The 24,499-nt window shown below is 42.3% G+C and overlaps 1 protein-coding gene across 2 annotated transcripts; it reads right to left on the bottom strand.

Moving 5' to 3' along the window:
* Positions 1-2,603: 2,603 nt before the first annotated feature.
* Mkrn1 (makorin ring finger protein 1) lies at positions 2,604-23,651 on the bottom strand. 2 transcript variants are annotated; one of them, XM_047562381.1, is made up of 8 exons: positions 23,324-23,651; positions 13,911-14,039; positions 8,033-8,262; positions 6,943-7,169; positions 4,914-5,128; positions 4,067-4,177; positions 3,393-3,531; positions 2,604-3,028 (listed from the first exon to the last, which is right to left on the bottom strand). In XM_047562381.1, the coding sequence occupies exons 1-8, from the start codon at positions 23,506-23,508 to the stop codon at positions 2,816-2,818; spliced, it is 1,449 nt and encodes a 482-aa protein (XP_047418337.1). In that variant the 5' UTR covers positions 23,509-23,651; the 3' UTR covers positions 2,604-2,815. The 2 variants fall into 2 exon arrangements, with proteins under 2 accessions (XP_047418337.1, XP_047418338.1); XM_047562382.1 differs by lacking the exon at positions 23,324-23,651 and adding an exon at positions 23,058-23,231.
* Positions 23,652-24,499: the final 848 nt, after the last annotated feature.

Here is a 24,499-nt window from a genome sequence, read left to right as displayed (position 1 = left end):
TTTAACTATTTGTTATGCCATAATAGAAAATATATCCAGAAATGTTAGTACATATCATTAATAGTTCCCACCACCCCCCCACCGCCCCCTCCGTACACACACATTTTTGTGTAATAGAATACTTTTGCTTTTTGGTGCTGGGGATTGAATGCAGGGGTACTTTACCACTGAATTACATCCCCAGTTCTTTGTATTTTTGAAACAGGGTCTCACTAAATTGCTGAGGCTGGCCTTGAACTTGAGATTCTTCTACCTCAGCCTCTCCAGCCTCTCCAGTCACTGGGATTACAGGCACGTACCATCACCTTTTAGTCCTTTTTAAACTTACTGCACAGTGAAAAATTTCCACCTTGTTAAACAATTCTATCAAAAGTTGTGTAGAGGGCTGGGGTTGTGGCTCAGTGGTAGAATGCCTGCCTAGCATGCGTGAGGGCCCTGGGTTAGATCCTCAACACCACATAAAAATAAAATAAAAGTATTGTGTCCACCTACAATACAAAGCAAAAAACCCACAGTGCTGTCTCACTCCATTCCATGAAAAATTCAAGTTAAATACATAGAAGTTGTCTCCTTTGTATTAAAGAAGCAAAACAAAAACAGAATCTTTGCTTGTTTGCAACTAACAAGTATTTCTCTCCTACTTTTTCATTGCAAAAGCTCTCAAATAAGATAACTACATCTTGTGATTTTCCAGATAGCTATCATTTTAATTTATTTTGGTACTGGAGATTTAACCCAGAGGCACACTACTATTGAGCTCTATCCTCAGCCCTTTTTGACACAGGGATTTGCTAAATTGCTGAGACTGGCCTTGAACTTGCCATCCTCCTACTTCAATCTTCCAGGTTGCTTGGGATTACAGGTGTGCACCACACCTGGCTCTGATTCATTAAAAAATACTTCACACTGGTTGGGGGATTTAACTCAGGGGCAGAACACTTGCCTAGCATGCTCAAGGCCCTGAGTTTGATCCTCAGTCCTGAAAAAGGAAAAAATAAATAAATAAATTCACAAAGTAATTATGAAGAAAAATACTCTCAAAATACCAACTATGTAGTGACTTGCATGACTTACTTGGGAACATGAAGCAGGTTCCGCTACAAGCACATGATACCAGGTAGTCATAGCGCCTTTTGCTGACCAAGGCAGCCTAGAGTCAGTCGGCCTGCAGATTCTACCACAGAAACTGGACGGTGCCAGCCGGTAAGCTTCCCCTATGTCTCTACCAAACATTTCTCAGCAGACTAGATGACTTAAGAAGCTGTCACTTTCTCAGTGAATCTATAACCACGTAAGTGTGGATGAGGAACTGATTAAAGAGTCAATGAAAGGAACACATTATTTTCTGGTACCTACATGTTTCAAAATAGCTCATTACACAAAACAGCCAACTTTTTTTAAATTGTTTTATTTGGGAAAAGTGCTTCTTACAAAAGGGCAGCTGCAAAATACAGAGACCTCTGCAACAATTACTTGTTTTTTCTTAATGTGAAACAATGGGTGGGATCCAAGGAACCAAAGCAGTAGATGGACAAATTAGGAGCATCTCCCAAGTTATTTTCAGGAAACAAAGCAACAAAATGCAAAGGTAAACTTTCCCATCAAGGAATTCTTCTAACAACTTAACTTCAGCTTGTCTGGTGGATTACCACGCCCTCCCCTTTAGTGGAATAGTGTGACTTATTACTGCAAACCAATCACTCCACCACAATAAACACCTTAGAACATAGATTCGAATGACTTCTGTCTACCTGCAAAGCTCAGGGGCGGAAAGAGGCAATACCCACAAAAACAAACACAAAAACCTGACAACAGAACCCCTCAAACGAGGACAAAAGTTTTTCCAAAAGTGCCTGGACTGGAAAGGCTACACCACGGAACATTAAATAAAATTGTGCATCCAAGACCCAGTCTGTGTTGATACATGGGACTTATCCACTATGGCTGACCCCATTTCTCTAGCATAGACAGAGCTAGCACTGCTATTAGTAACTACCACCAACACACTGCTTTGCCCTTTAAGATCTATCTGCCACATGAGGCTGGAACCACTAAACCAAATTTGTCCACTAAGGCTAAGAATACTGCACCTATGCAGGAATAGGAAGCTTCTCACGAGCTCATGCTCACACACCAAGCCATTGGGAGTCAACTGCCAATCCTGCACTGATGGTATGCCACTGTATCTTTCATGTGTTTTTTCAAATGTTCTTAGCATGCTAAACTCAATACATTCACACCTGGTTCTCGATACCCAGTAGTACTCCTTGTGTGCAATCAAACAAGAGACCAAAACCACAGGACAAGCGCACGTGGAGGGGATTATAGGGGAGGGAACTGATACAAAACACGGATGTGCACACTTTACCAGAAACCTCAAGGACCCACCTCCTACATCTGCAGAAGGCTACCTGCCAGCCAGCTTAGGTCCCTTCCCCCATCACCCCTACTCTTGGACCCCAAAGCACAACTGGTGCTTTTGCTTCTGAACCTGGGGTCCTAGAAATGAGTGCAAAAGTCCATAGACATAACCTGGCTGAAAACAGATGACGCAACAAACCTACACTAACTGTCTGACAGTTAAATTCATGTTACAAAAAAACTAACTTTAAGATTTATTTTTGTAACTTTTTGAAACAGAGAAAACAGACACTCCTTGGGGAAGGGGGAGGGGAGCAGCAGGCCCTGGGTAAGTGATCACGACAGCACCTGGAGTGGAGAGGCCTGCCTAGGAGAGCAACACGCACTGCCACGCGGCACAGGGGACAGCTACTGTCTGAGGCTCGCAGACCAGTTCCCGTGCCACGCAAAGCTGCTATAGGTCCAAGTCATAAAAATCTTCCAGCTCATCGTGAAACAAGTCCCACTCGTCCTCAGAGTCTGTCAGCTCGTCGTCCCCACCTGCAGCCAAAAGCATAAGCAACATCTCGCCCAGCTCAAAGGTGACAACCTCCTCTTCATCGTTGTCAAAGGGGTTGCTGTTCTCTCTTTCCTCAATGAGCTCCCAGAAGTGGTTCCTTCGTTGGGCCTGTAAAAAACAAGGCCATGATAGGGGTGGCACTGCTGAGTAGTGTCTTCTATTCTGTTGTTTAAAAGGCAAACCATCCAGCACACAGAGGGCATGACGAACCAGACTTCTTACTTACAGTTCCATCTTACCAATGCCTTCCCTCTGGTTACTTGCTGCAAATAGTTTAGGCTACAGCTTTACACTCTTTCCTTCTTTTCCTTTCCTATCCCTCCCAGTTTTCCAAGGTCTGCCTCCTCCTCTGATCCTCTTCTCCAGTCTCACTCCCAGCCCTGAGTGCTAATCTTGGCCTTCCCCTTCCCCAATGCGCAGGACTCAACTGTGCGTGGAATTTCCCCTCCTTTAGAAAAACAGCGAGAGTTACCCGGTATCTGCTTGATGTTCCCACTTTCTGTCTCTGTGGCTCCTCTCTACGGCCATCAGGGTACGCATGCTTGTAAAAACAGTTCCCTCCAAATGGACAGCTCCCACGTCCTTCATCAAAATACCTGCACGCCTTGTTGCTGGAAAGGAAAATATCGCAACCCTTATTCACAGTGGACTTGAGGCCTAGATCTGACTATCATCCAGGGTTTCTTTAAACAGATAAGGGTAGAACCAAGGTATCTGTTCACAGCCCTCCCCAAAGTGTGTTTTTAGAAACGCGTGTTAATGCATGGAATACTAACTGCAGAGTCATGGTTCGAAATCTATGCTGTTTACCAGCTCTAGTACCACAGTTCCAACAGAGAGAGAAATCTTCTAGAAAGCCAACACACAAAAATTAATATCGGACATGGACTCAGGATAAGGTAGAACCCATTGTATCAACAGTACAGAAGTCATTATAACACAGTCCCTTGGCATGCACCCCAAGGACTGCGTTATACAGCAAGATACAAAGTGGGTAAGTGGTATCAGGGGTGACAAAATAAACCATACTGGTAAGTAAAAGAAAGGGTAGGAAGGAGGTAGGAGTGTGTAATGCAGCACTGATCTTTCCAAAGTGAACCCAAGCAGCTGGGCTCTCAGCTTGAGAAAAGGCTGCAGTGCTCATACCTCATTGCCTCCTTGTATTTCTGAATGAGTTTCTGCTTCTCTTCTTTCTCCTCCACCCAGTACTCACTTGGAATGACAAAGTTAGATGTGATCCGGCATTCTGGGCAGGACCTGGGAAACAATGAACAGGCTGCAATGCAAATTCCCCTTCACAGACCCACTCTTAAGGACACACCCTGGTGTGTCACCTCCAGACTTAAAAAAAGGCTTAACTGAGAGGCACGTGGGCATTTCCTGAAAGGGTTCCACACATTGTCACACAACTGATGCTTTCTTTGGAGGCAAGACAAAGTCCTTCATAAATTCATCTCAATGGCTAGCCAGTTCATTTTTAAAAAATAACTTAGATTCAAAAACAAAACAAAAGAAGACATTTCACACAGACTCCTTTTTCTTTCGTTTAAATAAATTTATTTCTTGTAACTTTGCTCTGTTTAGATTATGTAGTTTTTGTTCAGTTATGAGAACAATCTTTAAAGGATGGTAGATTATTGGCTAGCTTAATGGATGGAATAGGAAAGTGGAAAATGTAAAACGTCAGGAAACATACATTCAGAGCTAGATAAGTTTGTTCACGGAGCCTAAACTGGCTAATCCATTAAACACAATCTCCTTGGAAAAAGCACAGTCTATTAACTGATACATAGGGTTTCCTCATTCAAATAAAAGTAGACCAACTAACCTAGCAGCTAGCTGAAATACAAAGAAGAAATCCCAATTAGAATACCCCAGTTTCAAGATAAAATGCATGCATTTAAATGCGGTCCATCTGGTTGAAAGTTGGCACAAGATACTAAATTCTTCCCCGAAATAGAAAGCACAAACGAAGATTGGGGAGGAGTCTCACTTTATGATCTTGCTCTCAAATTGCTTAGCACTCCTCCACTTGCGAATACACTTGAGACAGTAGGTGTGGTTGCAGTTGGAGAGGATCCCGAAGCGGCGCTCGCTGGGGTTGGCTTTCTCATAGACCACCTCCATGCAGATCCCACACACCATGTCCTTACTGCGCTGCACAGCAAAAGACAGCTCCATGTCCTTCTCGTGGGCCTCAATGCAAGACTGGAAGAAGGAAGAGAGAAGCATCATCCTGAAAGACTTCAACTCCACAGTTCATGAATGTTCAGAGAATCAAATCATCAAAAGAAACATTTTCCTAATTAGACTTGAAAGTAAATTTTGTTCACAAGTAAACACAAGTGCAATGACATCATCAGACTTCAAATACTAGAAAATCAAATTGTGAGAACTCAACTCCAGGAATTGAAAAATTACCTAATTTTCTCTATCTAACTTTGTTGTTATCTACATTATAGATGGTTTTTCATGCTTAATTGATTTTCTGGTTTCTAGGTGGAGATTGTAAATAGTATTAAGATTCTAACTTAAAACTGTCAGAAAATAAAGGTGAAGGAAATCAACATTTATTAGGTGACAATTATGTGCTAGGTACATGATCTTCATATGCTATTTATCAGCAGCAGTGTCTGGGACTTAAGCGGGGCCTCACAGATAGTAGTCAAGTGTTCTAATACTGACCCCTATTCCTAACCTCTAGTATGCCTTTAAAAAAAAAAGCTTCACTGAGATAATTTGCACACCATGTAAAACTGTACAATTAAATCATTTTGATATTCGGTTGTATAAAAAAATTACAATTAATATTAGAATGTTTTCATTACACCTAAAAAGAAACCCCATAACCGTAACTTCTTTTCCCTCAAATCCCCAAATCCTGGCGACCACTATTCTGTGGACTTGCCAATTGTGTGGTCTTTGATGACTGGCTTTGTTCACTTAGTATGTTTTTGATTTTATTCATGTTATAGTCTTAGCATTTTGTTTCTTTTTAATTGTTGAGAAATATGACATTGGGTGGGATATTTTACTTATCGATTCATCAGATGACAGACACGTAGGTTGTTTCCATTTGGGGACTGTTAGGAATAATGCTGCTATAGAAATTTGTCTACAAATTTTTCATGTGGATATCACATACTTTTTTTAGATGTTGATAGACCTCTATTTTATTCATTTATTTATACGTGTGCTGAAAATCAAACCCAGTGCTAGGCAAGTGCTCTACCACGGAGCCACAACCCTGGCTCTCCTTTTTTAATTCGTAAGAAACATGATTACAGAAAATACAAGGTGCAAAAAAGCCATCTGTAATCCCACATAACCACTTAATGTTAGTATCTTTTCCCTTGTCTATTTCCTAATTCCCTTTGTTTTTATGGTCTTCAGAGGTAGGTACTACTATCCTCAATATATAGAAAGATTTATAAGGAATTTTTTTTTTTTTTTTTTTGGTACTAGAGATGGACCCTGGGTCACTCTACCACCAAGCCACGCCACAGCCCCTTTTTTTATTTTAAAACAGGGCTTAAGTTACTGAGGTTAGCCTCAAATCTGTAATCCTTCTGCCTCAGCCTCCTTAAGTCACTAGGATTACAGATGGATATGATCACACCCAATTTGAAATGTGAATTTTAAAACAGTAAATCACGGCTGGGATTGGGGCTCAGTGATAGAGTGCTTGCCTAGAACATGTGAGGCAGTGGGTTCAGTCCTCAGCACCACATAAAAATAAATAAGGTTCTGGAAGCACAACATTTTGTTTCATTTTTTGGTTTGGTGCTAGGGATTGAACCTAGAGCTTTGCACATGCTAGGCAAGTGCTTCTACCACTGAATTACATCCCAAGCCTCTAGAAGCATGATTTCTTCATAAAGCATTTAAAAAGCCCAGAGAAACATCACTACTTACTGAAAACCATTCAATTCATCAAATGCTTTTCTAAAATGAACTGACGCGTGAAAGGGCAAATACAGCTTCTTACACCTGAAAACACAGGCGTCTCCCTGAAGACTTACTTTGATGTGCTGTGACCTCTGGGCTGCATCCATCGGGTGGAGGACCTGCAGCCCACACATGTCACACGAGTCTCCATGGAGATACACACAGTTCTCCCCGTAGCGACACTCTCCCACTGCAGCATAGGGGCAAAGCTGCTTCTTAGTTTCCACTGCAGTTTGCTCTTTCTCTGATTCTTCCTTGGTCACTGAGCCCTGCAGGGGTGCTTCAGTGCAGGAAGGGGCAGCTGAAAATGTGTAAGAGGGTAGTAAAAGTCCAAAAAGATAAGGCACATATATATATTTATATAAAAGAACTCTAAGGTAACTGAGAACCTTACTGAAACGAAAAAATAAAGAACTTAAACTCCAAAACAGTCAGTCTACTGAACTAATTCCTTCAATTTTTTTTTTCCCCTAACTACTAGTAATTGAACTCAGGACCTCCTATGTGCTAGGTAAATGTGCTACCACTGAGCTATATTCCTACCCCTTTTTATTGGGATAGGGTTTACGTGTTGTCCAGATGGGCTTCAAACTTGCAATTCTCCTGCCTCAGCTTCCCAAATAGCTGAGTTTACAGGCATTCACCACCACACCCCACTATCTCTGGCCCTTTTTATTGAGATAGAATTTCACTAAGTTGCCAAGACTGGCCTCAAAATTTTGATTCTCCTGCCTCAGCATCCCAATTACAGACATGCATCACCATGTGCAGCTTAATCTCTTCACTTTTGAAGTTATTTTTCTCTAATAATGACATTTCCAAGATAAGGCTTGTTTAAAAAAAAAAAAGCTTCTTTATTTCTTGTGTAATTGAAATTTAATCTTAGAAAGTAATGGTTATAAATGATTTTTTAGTCAAACTATTTAAAAATAAATTATTTTTATAATTAAAAATTACTGGTTATAGAAGAAAGGTATCTCTCTCAAACATTCTGAATTTATTACTTCTTGGGATTCAAAAAGTTTGTTTCACTCCATCTGTAAGTCCTAGGTAATCCAATTTAATGTGAGAAAATTAGGCTAAATATGAAGACTGGAAGCAGGAAGATTGTGAAAACTCAGTTAATTGATGACCTATCTCTTATTTATTCTTCAGAATACTTACTACGGCCACAGTAGGGTTGGCCAGGAACAAACTCAATGGCATTCACCCAGTCCTCTGAACCTGCTCCTACTGTTGGATAGTTTGAATTTCTTGACTCAGCTTCTCCTGTATTCATTTCGACAAGCGGTCCAACCACAGATGAGAGACTTGAGGAAGCAGCAAGGGATGGTTTTGCAATTAGATCTGTAGTAGTCGTTTCTTCCTGTTTTAATGGCTTGCTATGTTCATATCTGGGGGGATAAAAAAAAAAAAAGGAAAAAGTAAGCAGTTAGGGCTGGGGATGTAGGTCAGTGGTAGAGTGCTTGCCAAACATGCGTGAGAGTCCTGGGTTCAATCCGCAGCACTACAATAAATAAATAAGAAAAAAGTAAGCAGTTAATGTCCAATTATATATATTCCTTGATACTGTCCTTGGATTCTTTTCAAATTTCACTGTGTATATGAACTACCTGGGAAATTATTGAAAACAAGGTATCTAACTTGTGAATATGGAATGGAATCCATAATTCTGCATGTCTAATAACCCCCATATGAGGCCAATACTACTGATGAAGGCCAGAGACCAGAGGTTAGCAAACATTAAAATGCCAAGTATATAAAATTTTTAGGCTTTGCAGCCTGAACAGCAATGTCACAGCTATTCAACTCAGTAGTGCAAAACCAGTGATAGGCATTTTTTAAACAAACATTATGATCATGTTTCAATTAGGTTTTATTTATTAAACGGTCTTTTGACATCTAGGCAACAAACACAGGAATGACTGTAGTCATTAAAGAGTGAGGCTGTGCTGATGTGGAAAACTGTCTACAATATTCTGTCTCCTGACATAACAAGCTGCAAAATAGCAACAACAAAAACCAGCCTTTTAGCAGGTACACCCCAGTTATCTCCAGGGGTCAGGAAGCTAAGGCAGGAGAATCAAAAGTTTAAGTCAGCCTTGACAAGACCCTGTCACAACCTTAAAAATGCCTGGGGACCTAGCTCAGTGGTGGAGCACCCCTAGATTAACTCTCCAATACAAAAAAAACAAAACAAAACAAAACAAAACAAAAACAAAAAAAAAAAATAGTCTTTAATCAAGTTTGGTCTATAGGTTATCCACCCCTGCTATAAACCACTTGTTACTCTTCAAATTTCACTCTAATCAGGAAGTTTCAGATAGCTGGCAATGTACAGTTCTCATGGTAACTCTGCTAGAGACTACATCCCAAACCAAGTAAATGATTAATCAAACCAAAATTGACACCGAAATTCAACAAGTAGATGTGGAATATTTACCACCACAGAATCCAAAATGCTGGCAATATTAAAAAGTAGAGATCGTGTTTACAAAACACATACGTATTCTTTCTTGTACTCTTATTTTCCCATAGTCATTCACAAATTATTTTCCAAATTTTTGCCCTATACAATCTCTCTTCCCTTTTCAATCTGTAAATCACTAAACCTTCTAATACAGAAAACAAAACATTATTTCTTTAATGAAGCAACTTATTGCCTGAGAAAATGCTGACAATTCTTTCAGACTTTTAAGCTACTAGTTTCATTCAGACAAAATTAGTTTTTTATGTAGTAAATCTTAACTATAATTTCTCAAATATGTACCTTATCTAACAGCCCTTGCAATGAAGCAGTACTAACCATGAGTCATCTGCATCAGGGGTATCTATGTTTATAGCTAAAAAAGAAGGAGGGCTGAGGTTGTGGCTAGAGCACTTGCCTAGCATTTGTGGGGCACTGGGTTTGCTTCTCAGCACCACATATAAATAAATGAATAAAATAAAGGTCTATCAACATCTAAAAAATATTTTTAAAAAAGTAAAAGAATTTATATTGTCCTTTGGCTTATGGCAAACATTTCCTGAGTTGGTCTATATTTAATCACTGTATTACATTACTTCAAACATTAATATTCCAACTCTTAGGCATTAGATAAACTTTACAAAATACAAGTGATCTGAGAATCCTGCTATCAGCTTCAAAAACCCAAAGTACTAGGTGGTTCTACTAGGGTGAAACTGCATGAGCTGAGGGGAAGGAACTATCAAGAATATGCTCTTTCATTTCACTTCATTGTCAAAGATCAGGGAAGAAGGGTTGGGGGTGGAGTTCAGGGGTCAAGCCCTTGCCTAGTATGCCTGAGGCTCTGCATTTGATCCCCAGGACAATTTTTTGAAATCTACATTTATCCATCAACACATTCTCAGAATAAATTTATTTGTTTTTATTTGATATACATTTCCTTTCTAGGACTTTTGTTGTGTGGGGCTGGGGAGGGTGAGTAGTGTGTACTGGGGACTAATCTCAAGGGCACTTGACCCTTAGCCACACCCCCAGCCCTATTTTGTATTTTATTTAGAGACAGGGGCTGAGTTGATTAGCACCTCACTTTTTTTGAGACTGGCTTTGAACTCTGCCTCAGCCTCCCAGAGCCACTGGGATTACTGGCTTGTGCTGTCACTCTCAGAACTCTTTTTATTAAAAAAGAAAGAAAGAAGAAAAAGAAAAAATTGCAGTACTGGGGATTGAACCCAGGGCCCTGCTTTTGAACATGCTAGGCAAGTACTCTACCACTGAGCTACATCCTCAGTCCTTTCATTTTTTATTTTGATTCAGGGTCTCACTAAATTGGTCACTCTTGCCTCAGTCTCCCAAGTGGCTGGGATTCCAGGTACACAGTATGATACCCGACAGAGGAACTCTTCATTTTAAAAGTTCATAATTTTCAAAATGTTTGGTGGCAGGGACCGTATTTTATTTATATTGACTTAGTACATGGAATGTTTTCTTTGTTTTGTTTTTTGGTTTTTTTTTGCAGTGCTGGGGATTAAACCCAGGGCCTGCTTGCAAGGCAAGCACCCAACTGACTAAGCTATCTCCCCAGCCCAATGGAATGGTTCTTAATGTTTGATTGATCACAAAATATACTGTTTCAGTATGTTCATCTCAGTTTTCCTTTCTTTCTTCTTCTTTTTTTTAATACTGGGGATTGAATCCAGGGTGCTTTACCACTAAGTCTCATCCCCAGTCCTTTTTATATCTGAGACAGGGTCTCACTAAATTGCTGAGCATGCCCTTAAACTTGAAAACCTCCTGCCTGTGTCTCCAGAGTTACCTGGGATTACAGGTGTGTGCCATCATGCCCATCAGGGAGCTACTTCTTTACTATTAACAACACACACATACACACACAGCAAAAACCCCTGAATTTCCTTCATTGGGAAATACACATCTGCTGAAATATCATCAAAACTGGGCACCTACTCACTCCTTGTTTTCAATCCTCAGTCCCCTTTCCTACAAAAAAGCCCTCTAAATACAGAGATGGGCTTCTACACTTAGTCCTTAAGAGAAATCAGAATGTCATTTGGAACTGCAAAACTGCCTGAAAAATCAAATCAAATCAAAAACACAAAAAAATCAAATCAAAACACAAAGACCTAGGCCTTAGCACAGATTTCTACAATTTTATCTTCAATTTCCCATTCATTGCATCTGTATGTTCCAATCGGGTGAATAATACTTTTTCTGTACCTTTTCCTAGTCAGTTTTTTCTCCACAGTTCTCTGCTGGGTTCCCACATTTTTGGGCAGGGTGGGCAATGGGAGTTGGGGGTGTTACCAGGAATTTAACCCAGGGGCACTTAACTCCTGAACCACTTCCTCAGTCCTTTTTTGGAGATAAGGTTTCACTAAGTTCCTTAGAGCCCTGCCAAGTTGCTGAAGCTGACTTCGAACTTGTGATCCTCCTGCCTCAGCATCTCAAGCTGCTGGGATTACAGGCATGTGCCACCATGCCCAGTTTGATGGGTACTTCAGATTCTCCACTCTCACCAATATTCAATTCCCATCCCCTAATCATTCTTGGCAACAATTCTCAACTGCCTGGAACCCAGTCCAAGAAATCTAGCTCCTCCATAATTACCCTAGAATAGAACAACTATAGAAACTGTTACTTTTGAACTCTAAGCACATAAACCCAATAGATGACACTTTCTTTTTCTGCTAATATGACAATAAAATTGGCTATGACACTGCCACTAAGTCTTACCAAGTGTAATCGTCTAAAACAAGTCCAATCTTTTTGATGACAGGCATCCCTTCCAAAAGGTGGGGCTAGATTCCTCTCCCCTTGAATATAGGTTGGATATAGTTCAGAATTTAGCAGAAGTGACAACATGTGACTAGGTCATAAAAGGCATTGTGGCTTTTCCTGCCCCCACTGGCGCCACTGCCTCCGGAGAAGCTAGCTGCTAAGCTGTCACAGTCCTATTAAAGGGTCCACCGGCCGCCAGTCATGAGAGTGATCCACTTTACAAGCAGTTCTCCAGCTCCCTTCAGGCCTTCAGGTGACTGCCAGCATGGCCAAAATCTTCACTGCCATCTCCTCCCAATCTAAGCTAGAACTACCCAGCTAAGCCACTCACAGATTCCAGACCTCCCAGAAAACTAAAATAATAAATGCCTGCTGTTTCACTCTGCTACATTCTGGGGTAATTTGCTTAACATCATTGGATAACTAAACACCTATTTTCTTAACAGTGAAGATTAAAAGAAAAAAGAAAACTGTGCCTAGTTTCTTTTTTTTTTTTTTTTTCCCGCGGTGCTGGGGATTGAACCCAGGGCCTTGTACTTGCAAGGCAGACATTCTACCAACTGAGCCATATCCCCAGCCCTAGTTTCTAATCAGAATCCACCACTGTTAAAATTTCAGTGTAAGGAACTCAATGAACTAACCCCTCTTGGTTTTCTAACATTCTAAGAAAGATACTAGGGACATTCCTGATGTATTTCCCTAGGATGTAACTGCTCCTGAGCTTAGAGGATTCAGGAAGTCTAAGACAAAATGACAAGCCCTCTTAACTAGTAACCTAACAGTAGCTAGGGGTTTAGCTGGATGATAGCGCACACGAAGTGTGAGGCCCCAGGTTTTGTGCCCAGCATGGGGGTGGGTGTGGGGAGCCTAAAGCACCATTCCAAATGTCCCAAAACCCATTCTCCATAATTCATATTAGTAAAGAATGACTGAATCCAATTTAGTCAAATAAGTGCCTCATTCTTTGTTTTTTTTCCTTTTTTTTAATTTTTTTTTTATTTTTAGTTGTTGATGTACCTTTAAATTTGTTTATTTATATGTGGTGCTGAGAATTGAACCCAGTGCCTCACACAAGCCAGAAAGCGCTCTACCACTGAGCTACAACCCCAGTCCATCATTCTTTCGTTTGAAAAGCAAATGTCATATACAAACAGCATACATCATCCCCTCAGATGGCATAACTTTAGGACTGTATTACAAAGTCATCATGGGGGTGGGGGTGGGGTAATACATTCCTCCTAGGATTTCTGTCAGTATACTAACATTTCTAAGGAGTTTTATTTATTTCCAGTGCTGGGAATTATACCCAAGGTCCCTTGCATGCTAGGATACAACCCAGCGCTTAAGCACTGTTTATATCTGTTTTGTACAAAGCTTTTAAAGTTATGTATTTACTGGGGCTAGGCCTGTAGCTCAGTGGTAGAATGCTTGCCTAGCACAAGTAAGGCACTGGGTTTGATCCTCAGCATCACATAAAAATAAATAAAATAAAGGTATAAAAATATGTATCTCCTTTCACTGTTTTCTCCCAACCCACCTCAGAATGAAAATGAACTTATAGCTGGGAACCCTGGCTCAGGACAGGAACTCAGGAGGCTGAAGCAGAAGACTGCCAAATTTGAGGCCAGCCTCCGCAACGCAGCAAGGACCCAAACAACTTTCTTTGAGACCTTATCTCAAAGAAAAAAAAAGGGCTGGGGATGCAGCTCAGTGGTAAAGCGTCCCTGGGTTCAACCCTTAGTACCAAAAAAAAAATATATTAATTTATAAACAAATTCTTACCTGCAGCGGTCTCCATAAATACAGTACCCTCGTTGAAAATACTTGCACACTACACCATATGGACTGTCAGAGAGGTCATGCGAGTAGCGACAGTTATCTCCTTCCTTACAAACCCCATGCATAAAATACCTGTGAGACAAAAGGACCACAAATAGGTTAAAAAAGGCTACAGCCCAGTCCTCAAAAATTCAAGACTAATACATTCTCCTAGTAAATACACAATAGAAGGAAATGAGTGTGCCTACATCACGTGCCAGAATGAACCATTTAGGTACTCCAGTAGGCTGCCCGTAGAGCTAGGCAACAACTTAGATTTTAAACATTCATCTTATCACTGCAGGTCAAGTCTGAACACTGTCCTCATTTTACAGTCCTAGGGAGGTGGCCTCTTATTTTCCACTAACTTTAGCCATAATAGTAGCTCTATCTTAAAACAAATCGAAGAATAAGAAACCAAAGAGACTGAAAAGGGAAACTAGCCTGCCAACTGTCTTAAAGAATTACAGGAGAACATGACTAACACCTTCCAAAAACCAAGCATCGAATACACGTGAATCTAGACCAACAGTAGGAGCATTACCTGGGCATCTGCTAGAAATGCAAACTGAGACCCTACCTAGGGCCTACTAAATCAGTACTGGGTGTGGGACCCAGCAATCTGCTTCTTTAAAGTACTGGGTGGGCTAGGGAAATGGTAACACTCTTATTTTTTGTAGCAACCTTGATTACAGATCTCTTCCAACTTCCTATGATTGACTTCTATCAGGGTTCATTTTTTAATTCTTTAGTCCTTTCCTGATCTCTTCCTCCTGAGCAGGGTTATAAAGATTTTGAGTTTTGGCAGGGGCCATAACATGCCTCTACACACAGCTGGTATACAGTAAGAAAACTTGTAGATGACAGAGGTCATACAGTTACCAGAAACCACAATAAACAAAAGAAGTGTGAAGATGTTAAGGCACAATGCACCCAGTGAACTAAGTATTTATAGAAATTACATTCCCATTTACCCAAGATGTCTTCCAAAAGGCTGCCCAGGGCTGGGGATGCAGCTCAGTAGACACCCATAAGAGCATGGTGCTCAGCACCAGCAAGGCTCTGGGATGGATTCCCAGTACAACAGGCAGCTGACTACTCCAAGTTTGAAAATGAAAGGTTCTTTTCTAACAAACCTTCTGTGACAGTCCCAGATAACATGAAAAGAAAAAATAAAACATGTTGAAGGAACCAGTTGTAATTATCAAGACCCTTAATGTTCTAGGGTTGCAGTCCACAACATAATGTAAGAATCAAGTCAAATTAGAGGTATAGTTAGCCTATTTTCAACTGCTATTTGATTTAACTTTACCTAACTCAGGTTTGAACTTCTGCTCAACTGCAAAGCTGCTTTCCACAAGCTCTCCAGCTGTCTGAGCCTACATAACCCCATTTATTTTGTTTATGAAAAGTATCTCTAATAAACTTAGATACATCTGGGAGGCTGAGATGCTAAGCAACTTAGCAAGACTCTGTCTCAAAATAATAAAAAAGGCTGGGATGTGCTCAGTGTTACGTGCTCCTGGGTTCAATCCCTGGTACCAAAAATAAGTAAAATAAAATTAGAGCCAGGTTTTGGGGAAAATGTACCAATCCTGTACTAATAGTTTATTTCTGACTACATAAAAGGACAAAGACTTTTTAAGAAATAACAACCAAGTGCATTGTATCAGCGCTACAAGACAGGCTTTAAAGTAACAAATTCATTTGAAGCAGTGCCTGGGGAAAATGGCTGTTTGCAGCTTGCCTCTCTGTGCAACAGTTTACTCCCACATCCACACATAAGACAAAGGGTTGTGTGCCTCTGGTATGTTTTTGGGGTGTGTTTAAAGTCAGAGATACAGATAACAGTTTAAAGGCTTGATAAAAGATCTACCTAGAGATCTCAAGCTGGGAAGATAAGCTAGCTCCCATATCTCAGGCACAGTAGATTTTAGGCTGGGGGCGGAGGATCACAGTCCAGGGTCTTGCTAGGCAAGCACTCTACCACTGAGCCACATCCCCAGTCCTTTTCATTTTGAGACAGGTTCTCACTGAATTGCTCAGGCCTGTGATCATGCTGTCTCAGCCTCCTGAGTAGCTGGGATTACAGGTGCATTCTGTTTTGTTCGTAAATTCTATTTTGCCATGCTTTCATTCATGAATTGATTGTTGCACTTGGGTTTATGATGCTGTTGATTATGTCAAAATACATCTTTCCAATAATCATCCCTGACAGCTGGTGACCTTAACTTTGTTTCCTCAACCAGCTGCTTCAAGGTACATATGAACAAATTACTTAGAAAAGAGTAAGGCAACCCAACAGGGCAGGAGACCTAGATATTGTGCCATATAGAACTTTAAGGAACTACAGCAGTGTAGGAAGCTACAATATCTAGTTCAACATAAGGACTGAGAGAAACTCCCCAGAAATGAAATGGAACACGGGGTTGCACAAATAGCATCACTGAAGGAACTCAAGCAGGCACTTCATCACCTCATACTGCAGAATCAAGACAAACACTGGCGTATAAAACCCTCATTAGTTACTACCAAATACCAGGCATTTAATTTATGCGGCAGTTTGGTAGATATCTCTGGGTTTTATCTGTCTTACTTGCCTTTGGTCTCAGTGATACTAATACTGTTGGTAATCTCAAAAGAATAAAATAGTCCTCACAGCAGAACCCCTTCCTGCCAACCCATCTCTGTACAAGACTGAGAGAGTGTGGCATATGGTAACTCATAACCAGCAACCCTGCAAAGAGTTAGCTACTCCCTAACACAAAACCAATGAAAGAAAGTAATTTGTTTTTAAATGCTACCACCAAAAAGCCATCGTCCAAATTTCACCTTGATGTCTATTACTGCCCAGACTGAGTGTGCTTTCTGTGATTAGTTGGGTCATTTGAATTTGAATGGTTTTTTGTTTGTTTGTTTGTTTGTTTTGGCAGTACTAGGCAGTGATCCCAGGGTTGCTCTCCCACTGAACACCACCCTCCCAAAACCACTGCCCACCCCACCCCTGTGTGTGTGTGTGTGTGTGTGTGTGTGTGTGTGTGTCTCTCTCTCTCTCTCTCTCTCTCTCTCTCACACACACACACACACACACACGCACTTTTTTGAGACAGGATCTTACTAAAGTTACCTCAATGTGTGATCTTCCTGCCTCAGCCTCCCAAGTAGCTGGGATAACGGGTGTGTGTCACTGTGCCCAGTGAGTCACATGATTTCTTCTTGTACCAGGGATTGAACCCAGGGGCACTTAACCACTGTGCCACACCCCCAGCCTTTTATTTATTTATTTTTTTAATTTTGAGACAGGTTCTCACTAAATTCCTGAGCTTTTGAACTTTTGAACTTGAGATTCTCCTGCCTCAGACTGGGATTACAGGAGTGCACCAGCCCAGAGAGCAATATGATTTCTAAAGTTACTTCCACTGTGAACATTCTAATCTGACTCCAATGTCCAGAAATAAAGACAAATACAACCTACTAGATAGAATCCCTCTACTGGATTGCTGTACCTCTGGAAACCTAAGCATCATAGTCAGCAAAGCAGAGACAAAAAACTACAGTAGCCTGTAAGGGTGTAAGAGATCCAAACACCACCCTGTAACTACTTCCAGACATCATAATCTCTCTGGGGATTTCTAGAAATTATGTTATATTAAAAAGGTGGTTTTGGGGGGCGGGGACTGGGGATTGAATCCTGAGGACAATGCTCTACCAGTTTACATCCCCAGGCCTTTTTATTTTGAGACAGGGTCTCACCAAGTTGCCAGGGCTGATCTGTCTGCCTCAGCCTCCCAAATTGCTGGGATTAGAGGTGTGTGAATCCATGTGTGACCTGAGGGGGCATTTAATAGCTTCATCTACTGCATCATTTTTTTTGTTTTTGCCGTTCTGGGGATTAAATCCAAGACCTTGTATATGCTAGGCAAGCCCTCTACCACTGAGCCATATCCCCAGCCCGAAATCAATACATTTGTTTGTTTTGCAGTACTAGGGATTGAACCTAGGGATATTTTACCATAGAGCTACACCTGTCCCTCTTTTTATTCTTTGAGACTGGATGATGCTAAATTGCCAAGGTAGGCCTTGGTCTCACAATTCTCTGCCTCCTCACCTGGTAATATTTAATTTTCATGAGTGTATGTACCCTATTTCTCAAACTTCATTGTAAATTTCTGAGTAAAGACACATATTAGTCTGCTTTTTATTATATAAGTTATGCATACAATACATAATATAGAAGACACCTAGGTGCCATGATAAATGTTGTCTTTCCCAGGGCAAGACAACTTTTTCAATACCATCTAAGAGTATCCTGTCTCCATTACCCATCAAAGCACACTACGTGCTGGGTACACACCTCTAATCCCACCAGCTGGGGAGGCTGAGGCAGGAAGATCTAGAGTTCAAAGCTAGACTCAGCAATTTAGTGAGGCCCTATATCAAAATAAAAAATTAAAATAGGGCTGGGGATGTTACTCAGCGGTTATGTGCCCTTGGGTTCAATTCCTGATACAAAAAAAAAAATTTACACTATGCGTTGCAGACATAGCTCACTCAGTGGTAGAAAGCTTGTTTAGCACGTGTGAGGCCCTGGGTTCAATCCCCAGAAGTGGGGGTGGGAGAGTGGGAGGGGATAAACCTATATTGCCAAGGGGTGGAATGTAAGTATATTTCTAGGTACTCAAGTGGCTCAGGCAGGATCACTTGAGCCCAGAAGTTCAAGGTCAACCTGTGCAACACAGCAAGACAGCCTCACAATATACTACCATAGTCTGAAAGTAATAAAATTCACTATGCATGTCTTGCTCTTGAATAAAGAATTCCTAGAAAGATTTCCCTCATTTCAAAGCTACATTAAAACCATACTTAAAAAAAACTAAACAAAAAAGTTTGACAAATCAAATTCCTTGTAATTTTTATGTATTTCCAACTGCCAGAACACTCACTTGTAGAAGCTCCCTAATAACAATGCCTAAATTCAAAATTATAATTTGCAAAGTGCAATTTTTCTTTAAATATTAACTGTTTTAACCCCACACAAGACAACTAGAAGCATTCCTCTAATAAAAGATATGAAGAACAGCCTGATGGTGGCAGCATAATACAGTTTCTCAACAAAGGTATTCTTAAGATTTTCTTAAGCAACAGAAATAAAACAAAGAGAATTTCAAAAAGCTTTAAGAAAAGAGTAAGTAACAAGAAAACAGAGCTGATTCTGATCAGGCAAAACCAAACATCCTTACCCAAATTCTTAAATACAGACAGAAGTGATCTCTATTTAATGTGCAATCACCAGAACACACCACTCACTACCTTGAATTGTCTTCAAAGAAGGTTTAGCTATCAAAACACCAAAAAATATTTATAGTACTATTTACTTCTGGGGTTGGGGATATAGCTCAGTTGGTAGAGTGCTTGCCTCGCATGCACAAGGCCCTGGGTTCAATCCCCAGCACTACAGAAAAAAAGATGTACAATATACTTCTGCATTCACTTAACATGTAGTGTTGTGTCCCCACTGCAGACACCCAATACTTATTTACTGAATGACTGGATGGAACTGGGAGTATACTCCATGGCAGAGCACTAGCCTAGTAAGCATGAGGCTCCTAGGTTCAAAAAACAGTACTGCAAATTTTTTTAAAATAAATTTGTGGAAATTATTAAATTAGAGTCCAAGAAGATATACATGTTCTAGCTGGGCACAGTTGCCAGTGCCTGTTGTAATCCCAGCACCTCGGGAGGCAGTGGCAGGAGGATCACAAGTTTAAGGACAGCCTCAGCAACTTCGTGGGACTCTGGGTCAAAATTTAAAAAAAAAAAAAAAAAAAAAAAAAAAAAAAAAAAAAGTTCCATTAAGTCCTTTATTTTAAATCAATTTATGTGTTCCTTTACAAAAGGAAAAGCAGAGGGATCTTACAAGTTCATATTAAAGTGGGCAATTTTAGGTATGACTTTACTATCATCAATTCAAGCATGTAGTAAATACATACTCTATGCCAAGAACTGAGACATGCCCTGCAGAAACAATGATAAACAAGAGTTGTCTTCTCAGAGAGCTCAAAATCTGGAATAAAAATTTCATAGTTGTTATTACTATAACCAAAAGAGAAACCTCCCCACCACCACTCAGTCCTGGGCATTGAACCCAGGGGCACTTTACCACTTAACTACATCTGCAGTCCTTTTTATTGAGACAAGGTCTGGCTAAATTGCCAAGGCTGCTGTAGAACGCCCATTCTGCTTCAATCTCCCAAGTAGCTGGGATTATAGGCCTACGCACCGAGAAACTTTAAAAATAAAAAAAAGACATCACCCAGGTACCTGAAACAACAGAAAACAATGTCAAATATCAAACCCCAAGGTATATCAATTAACCTGTAGGTTTTTTCCATTCCTTTGTTTTGGGACAGGGTCCTATGTTGGCAAGGTTGTCCTGGAACTCCCATGGTTCAAGGGATTCTGTCTCTTAAGTGGCTAGAACTACAGGTGTCTGCCACCATGCCAGGCTTTAGTTTCTTTTTTGTTTGTTTGTTTTTTTAAAGATAGCTGTCCAGGGCTGGGATGTAGCCCAGGGCATTCACAAAGCCTCCCATCTGCAAAGCCCTGGATTCAGCCCCCAGTTCCAAAAGTAAATAAATAAAGATAAAAAGGACAAAAGAACCCCACCAAAAAAAATAAATGAGATAAAGATGGCTGTCCCAAGCAAAGTTATAATGTTTATACCAAAACAAAAAATAAATAAATAAATCAAACTAGTACATTAAGACTGCATCTCTTGGGCTGGGGATATAGCTCAGTTGGTAGAGTGCCTGCCCCGCAAGCACAAGGCCCTGGGTTCAATCCCTAGCACTGCAAAAAAAAAAAAAAAAAAAAGAAAAAGGCTTCATCTCTTGTGTATTCTCAAATTAGGTTTTACACAGCTATGTAAATTTCTTAAATACATAATTCTGCAACAGAGGTCCACTTGATGCTTTGATTATATTCCTTGTGGCTTTAAAACTTACATGCTTTTCTTTTTCCCTGACCTCCTCCTCCCTGATCTTCTTTTCCCTGATCTTCTCCTTCCTAATCTCATTTTCTCTGAATCACCTCTTACAAAAAAACAAAAAACAAAAAAAAAAAAAAACCTGTTCCCCATGATGGACAGAATCACAGGCTCTGGGATAGCAGTTCCCTGTGTTACTCTTATCCTTTGGTAGCAAAGCAATAAAACATTTTCCATTTTGTCAAGACCTTGTCTTCGTCATTGGATCGGCATCAAGGACAAAGACTAAGCTTTCTGTTACAAATTTACTGGTTCCTGAGCAATGAATTCCCACTCAGGGGAAAACACCAAGGCAATTTCATCAACTCAAAGATAATAAAAGCAGGCAAGGGTGGCACACACTGGTAATCCTAACAACTCAGGAGGTTGAGGCAGGAGGATCACCAGTTCAAGACCAGTAACCTGGTGAGAACCTGTCTCAAAATGAAAAGCAGGGTTGGGGATGTAGGTGAGTGGTAGAGCACACCTGGGTCCAATTCCCAGTACAGCACATAATAAAGCCAAAGAGGAATGATGAGTTGGGCACACCATTTAGAATCCCTATGATACTGGTTGAAGAACTAGGACAGGGAAAACCAGGAAAAGTATCAGAGGGAAAAAACCAAAGTGTTGAAAGAAAGTAACAATGATTCTGGGCAGAGATGTAATGTAAGGGTCAAGATACAAAGTAGAATAAGGAGACAAGAATAGACATGTCAGGTTGGTGATGGGTATTCATGGCAAGACTGTATTTAGGCTGCAGATGAATAAAATCAATGTATCTTATGGAGCTCTAAAAACTCATACAAGCTACATTATGTTCACTGTATAGAGGGAGACTGGCTCTGCAAAACAAATTGTTGGAGAGTCCAGGAATTCAAAGGTTACACTATTTTGAAAGACATTAGCACATAAAAACCAACTGTAGTGCAGCAGTGCTGTGGCGCAAGCCAGTGATCCCAGCAGCTTGGGAGGCCGAGGCAGGAGAACTGCAGGTTCAAAGCCAGACTCAGCAATTAAGCAGACCTTGTCTCAAAGTAACAATTAAAGGGTTGGGATGTCCCTCAGTGGTTAATAACCCGTGTTCAATTCCCGGTACAAAATAAATAAATGAAATTTTAAAATAAAAATAAATCAACTGTAGCTCAGAAAAGATTCAAATAATCGGTTCCAGGAATAGGAACTTTTAAAGATTTCTCAGTCCTTCAGATACCGCACTTGAATAGGATCTACAGATTGAGACAAGTTACCTGAAATTTTTATGCTTTCTGCATCCACTGATTGAAAATAAGACTACCATTCATACCTTACACATACCATATAAAGACCAAGATAGCTTCAATCTGGCCATCGATGTATCGCAAGAAAGACTAGCAATGCTTAAGTCTCTACTTTAATACTACAACAGTGACTTCTATAATGCCAGGAATATTATGTATTTGCACATAAACTACCTCGGTCAGGTGAAAATCCGCGTTCGAGTTGTTTTCTTTCAACGGATTAAAAAAAAAAAACAAAAAAAAAAAACCGCTTGCAGTCGCTACCCACCACTGTTTAAAAGCCGGAACATAACACACAAATAACCTCCCGCGTCCGCCTCTGCCTTCGACCATCCTCTCACTCATTTTTCTAAGGTCCGCCAGCTTACCAAACCTCTCCTCAAGCTCTCCCTTCAGAAGTAGGACGCGTCAATTTCAAAAAAGCAGCACCGCTCGGGACCAGAGGACCAAAGCAGCTCATCAAAGCAAGGGCGGAGGAGAGGACCCCGGCCCCGATGACTGGTGCCAAGACAAAGCTGGAACCGCCAACCTCGACCAACATACAAAGACGTGCAAGAGCCGCTTCTCTCGGCCGGGCGGGGTGCGGGGCGGAGAGGAGAAAAGACGTTACAAACGGATGACACGGCGCAGAGACCCGGGCGACAGTCCTCGGCGGCGTCTCCCGGGCCGGGAGAGGCGGTTGGCGCCCGGCGGGGAGGGACCACCGCGCGCCCCTTCCCGAACCTCCGGAGCCCGAGCCGGGCCGGGGGCGTCCTCCCACCCGCCCCCAGACGGCCACCCCGCACCGCTAGGCAGGGGTCGGCCTACCTCCGCCCGGTGCGCAGGGCGCCGGAGAAGGTGGCCCCGGAGAGCGGCGGCCAAGTTCGCGGCCCCGCGGAGGTCGCGCGCCACCAGCCACCTCCGCCCGCGCCGCGGCCTCCGCGCCGGCGGGGGTTGACGCAGCCACGGGCCCGGAGCGGCCGCCGAGGGTCGCGGAAAGGCCGGGCCCCTCCCTCCCGCGCCGCCCCCGCCGGCCGCCCGCGCCGCCCACGGCCCCCGCCCCTCGCCCGGCGCTCCGCCACGCAACGTCCTACCTGCAGGTGACCTGTTTGGTCCAGCCGCCGCCGCTGCTGTCGCTGCCGCCGCCCCCTCCTCCCGCCCCCGGGGACGGGGCAGCGACTGTGGGGATAGGGGTGGGGGAGGCCGCTGCCACCGCCGCCGCTGCCGCTCCTGCTCCTGATGTTGTGGCTGTTGTTCCGGGAGCCGCAGCCTCCGCCATTACTGTTTATCCCACACAGCAATGGCCCCGGAACTTCCGGGATCACATAGTTCCGGTCCGGCTGAGGGGAGAAGGCGGCGAGGGGAGGGGAGCGAGGCCCAGGCGCCCGCCCGCTCCGCGTGAGCCCCGCGCCGCGTCTCCGAGCGCTCTGGCCACTAGGGCCGCGGGCCCGGGGCGCGCGCACCCGCGGCCTGCCCCCGGCGCGCTGATTGGCGGAGCCCAGGTCTCCGCAGGGAAGGGGCGGGGCTCGTCGGCCCCAACCAGGTGTGCGGGGTGCTCCAAGTCGGGGCGACCAGGTCCACCGGCCCAGGCTTTCCTCTTAGCAGGGGCTGGTGCAGCGGAAGCGGGGAGATTGGATAGCTAGGGTCGGAAGACCGGGTTTGAATCCGCACTTTCCCTTGTCTCAAGTGTGAGCTCGGGGGCTCGATATCGCTTACGTCTGTCCACTTCTCTCAAATGAGCATTAACAGCAGACCCTGCTTCAGCGGGACTTGTGAGATGTGTCAGAATCGAAATAGAGATGTCAAGCCCTCTCAAATCAAATGAAATAAAGCTAGGAGGACATGAAGGAGGAGGACCTCAGGCATAGATACCTGATAACGAGCACTGTCACTAAACACTGCCAGAACCACAACCTCGCACGAGTCGCTGCAACCTTACTCCTAAAAAGATATTTCTGCAAGGATGTCTGTCCAACAACTGCCTGTTCAACCTTGGACTGTTGCCTTCCTTATTATCGTTACGTGTGTGTGTGTGTGTGTGTGTGTGTGTGTGTGTGTTGCCAGGCAAGCACTCTACAGACTGAGCTATATCCCCTGCCCCCTCCCTTATTATTGGACGTATAACCAAACATGATTTCGAAATAGTTTGTGTAATCCTTATTTTGTCTTTAAAATTTCCTGTTAACCTCCTTGAATACACAGAGTTTACAATGGCACATGTATTCCCATTGTAAGTCTATTCCTGAGAACACATGCTCATCTTCGGAGAG

The sequence above is a fragment of the Sciurus carolinensis genome, chromosome 8 (genome assembly GCF_902686445.1).
Source record: "Sciurus carolinensis chromosome 8, mSciCar1.2, whole genome shotgun sequence".
NCBI classification, from domain to species: Eukaryota; Metazoa; Chordata; class Mammalia; order Rodentia; family Sciuridae; genus Sciurus; species Sciurus carolinensis.
The sequence above is the reverse complement of the archived record's forward strand: the minus strand, read 5'-3'. Positions and strand labels throughout refer to the sequence as shown.

Coding starts and splice junctions, on each gene's coding strand:
- Mkrn1 (XM_047562381.1), bottom strand. CDS start 23,508: ATGGCGGAGGCTGCGGCTCCCGGAACAACAGCCACAACATCAGGAGCA. Junction 8,263..13,910: donor ATTTATGGAGACCGCTGCAG/GTAAGAATTTGT, acceptor TTATCCCCCCAG/ATATGAACATAGCAAGCCAT. Junction 3,029..3,392: donor GAACATCAAGCAGATACCGG/GTAACTCTCGCT, acceptor TGTTTTTTACAG/GCCCAACGAAGGAACCACTT.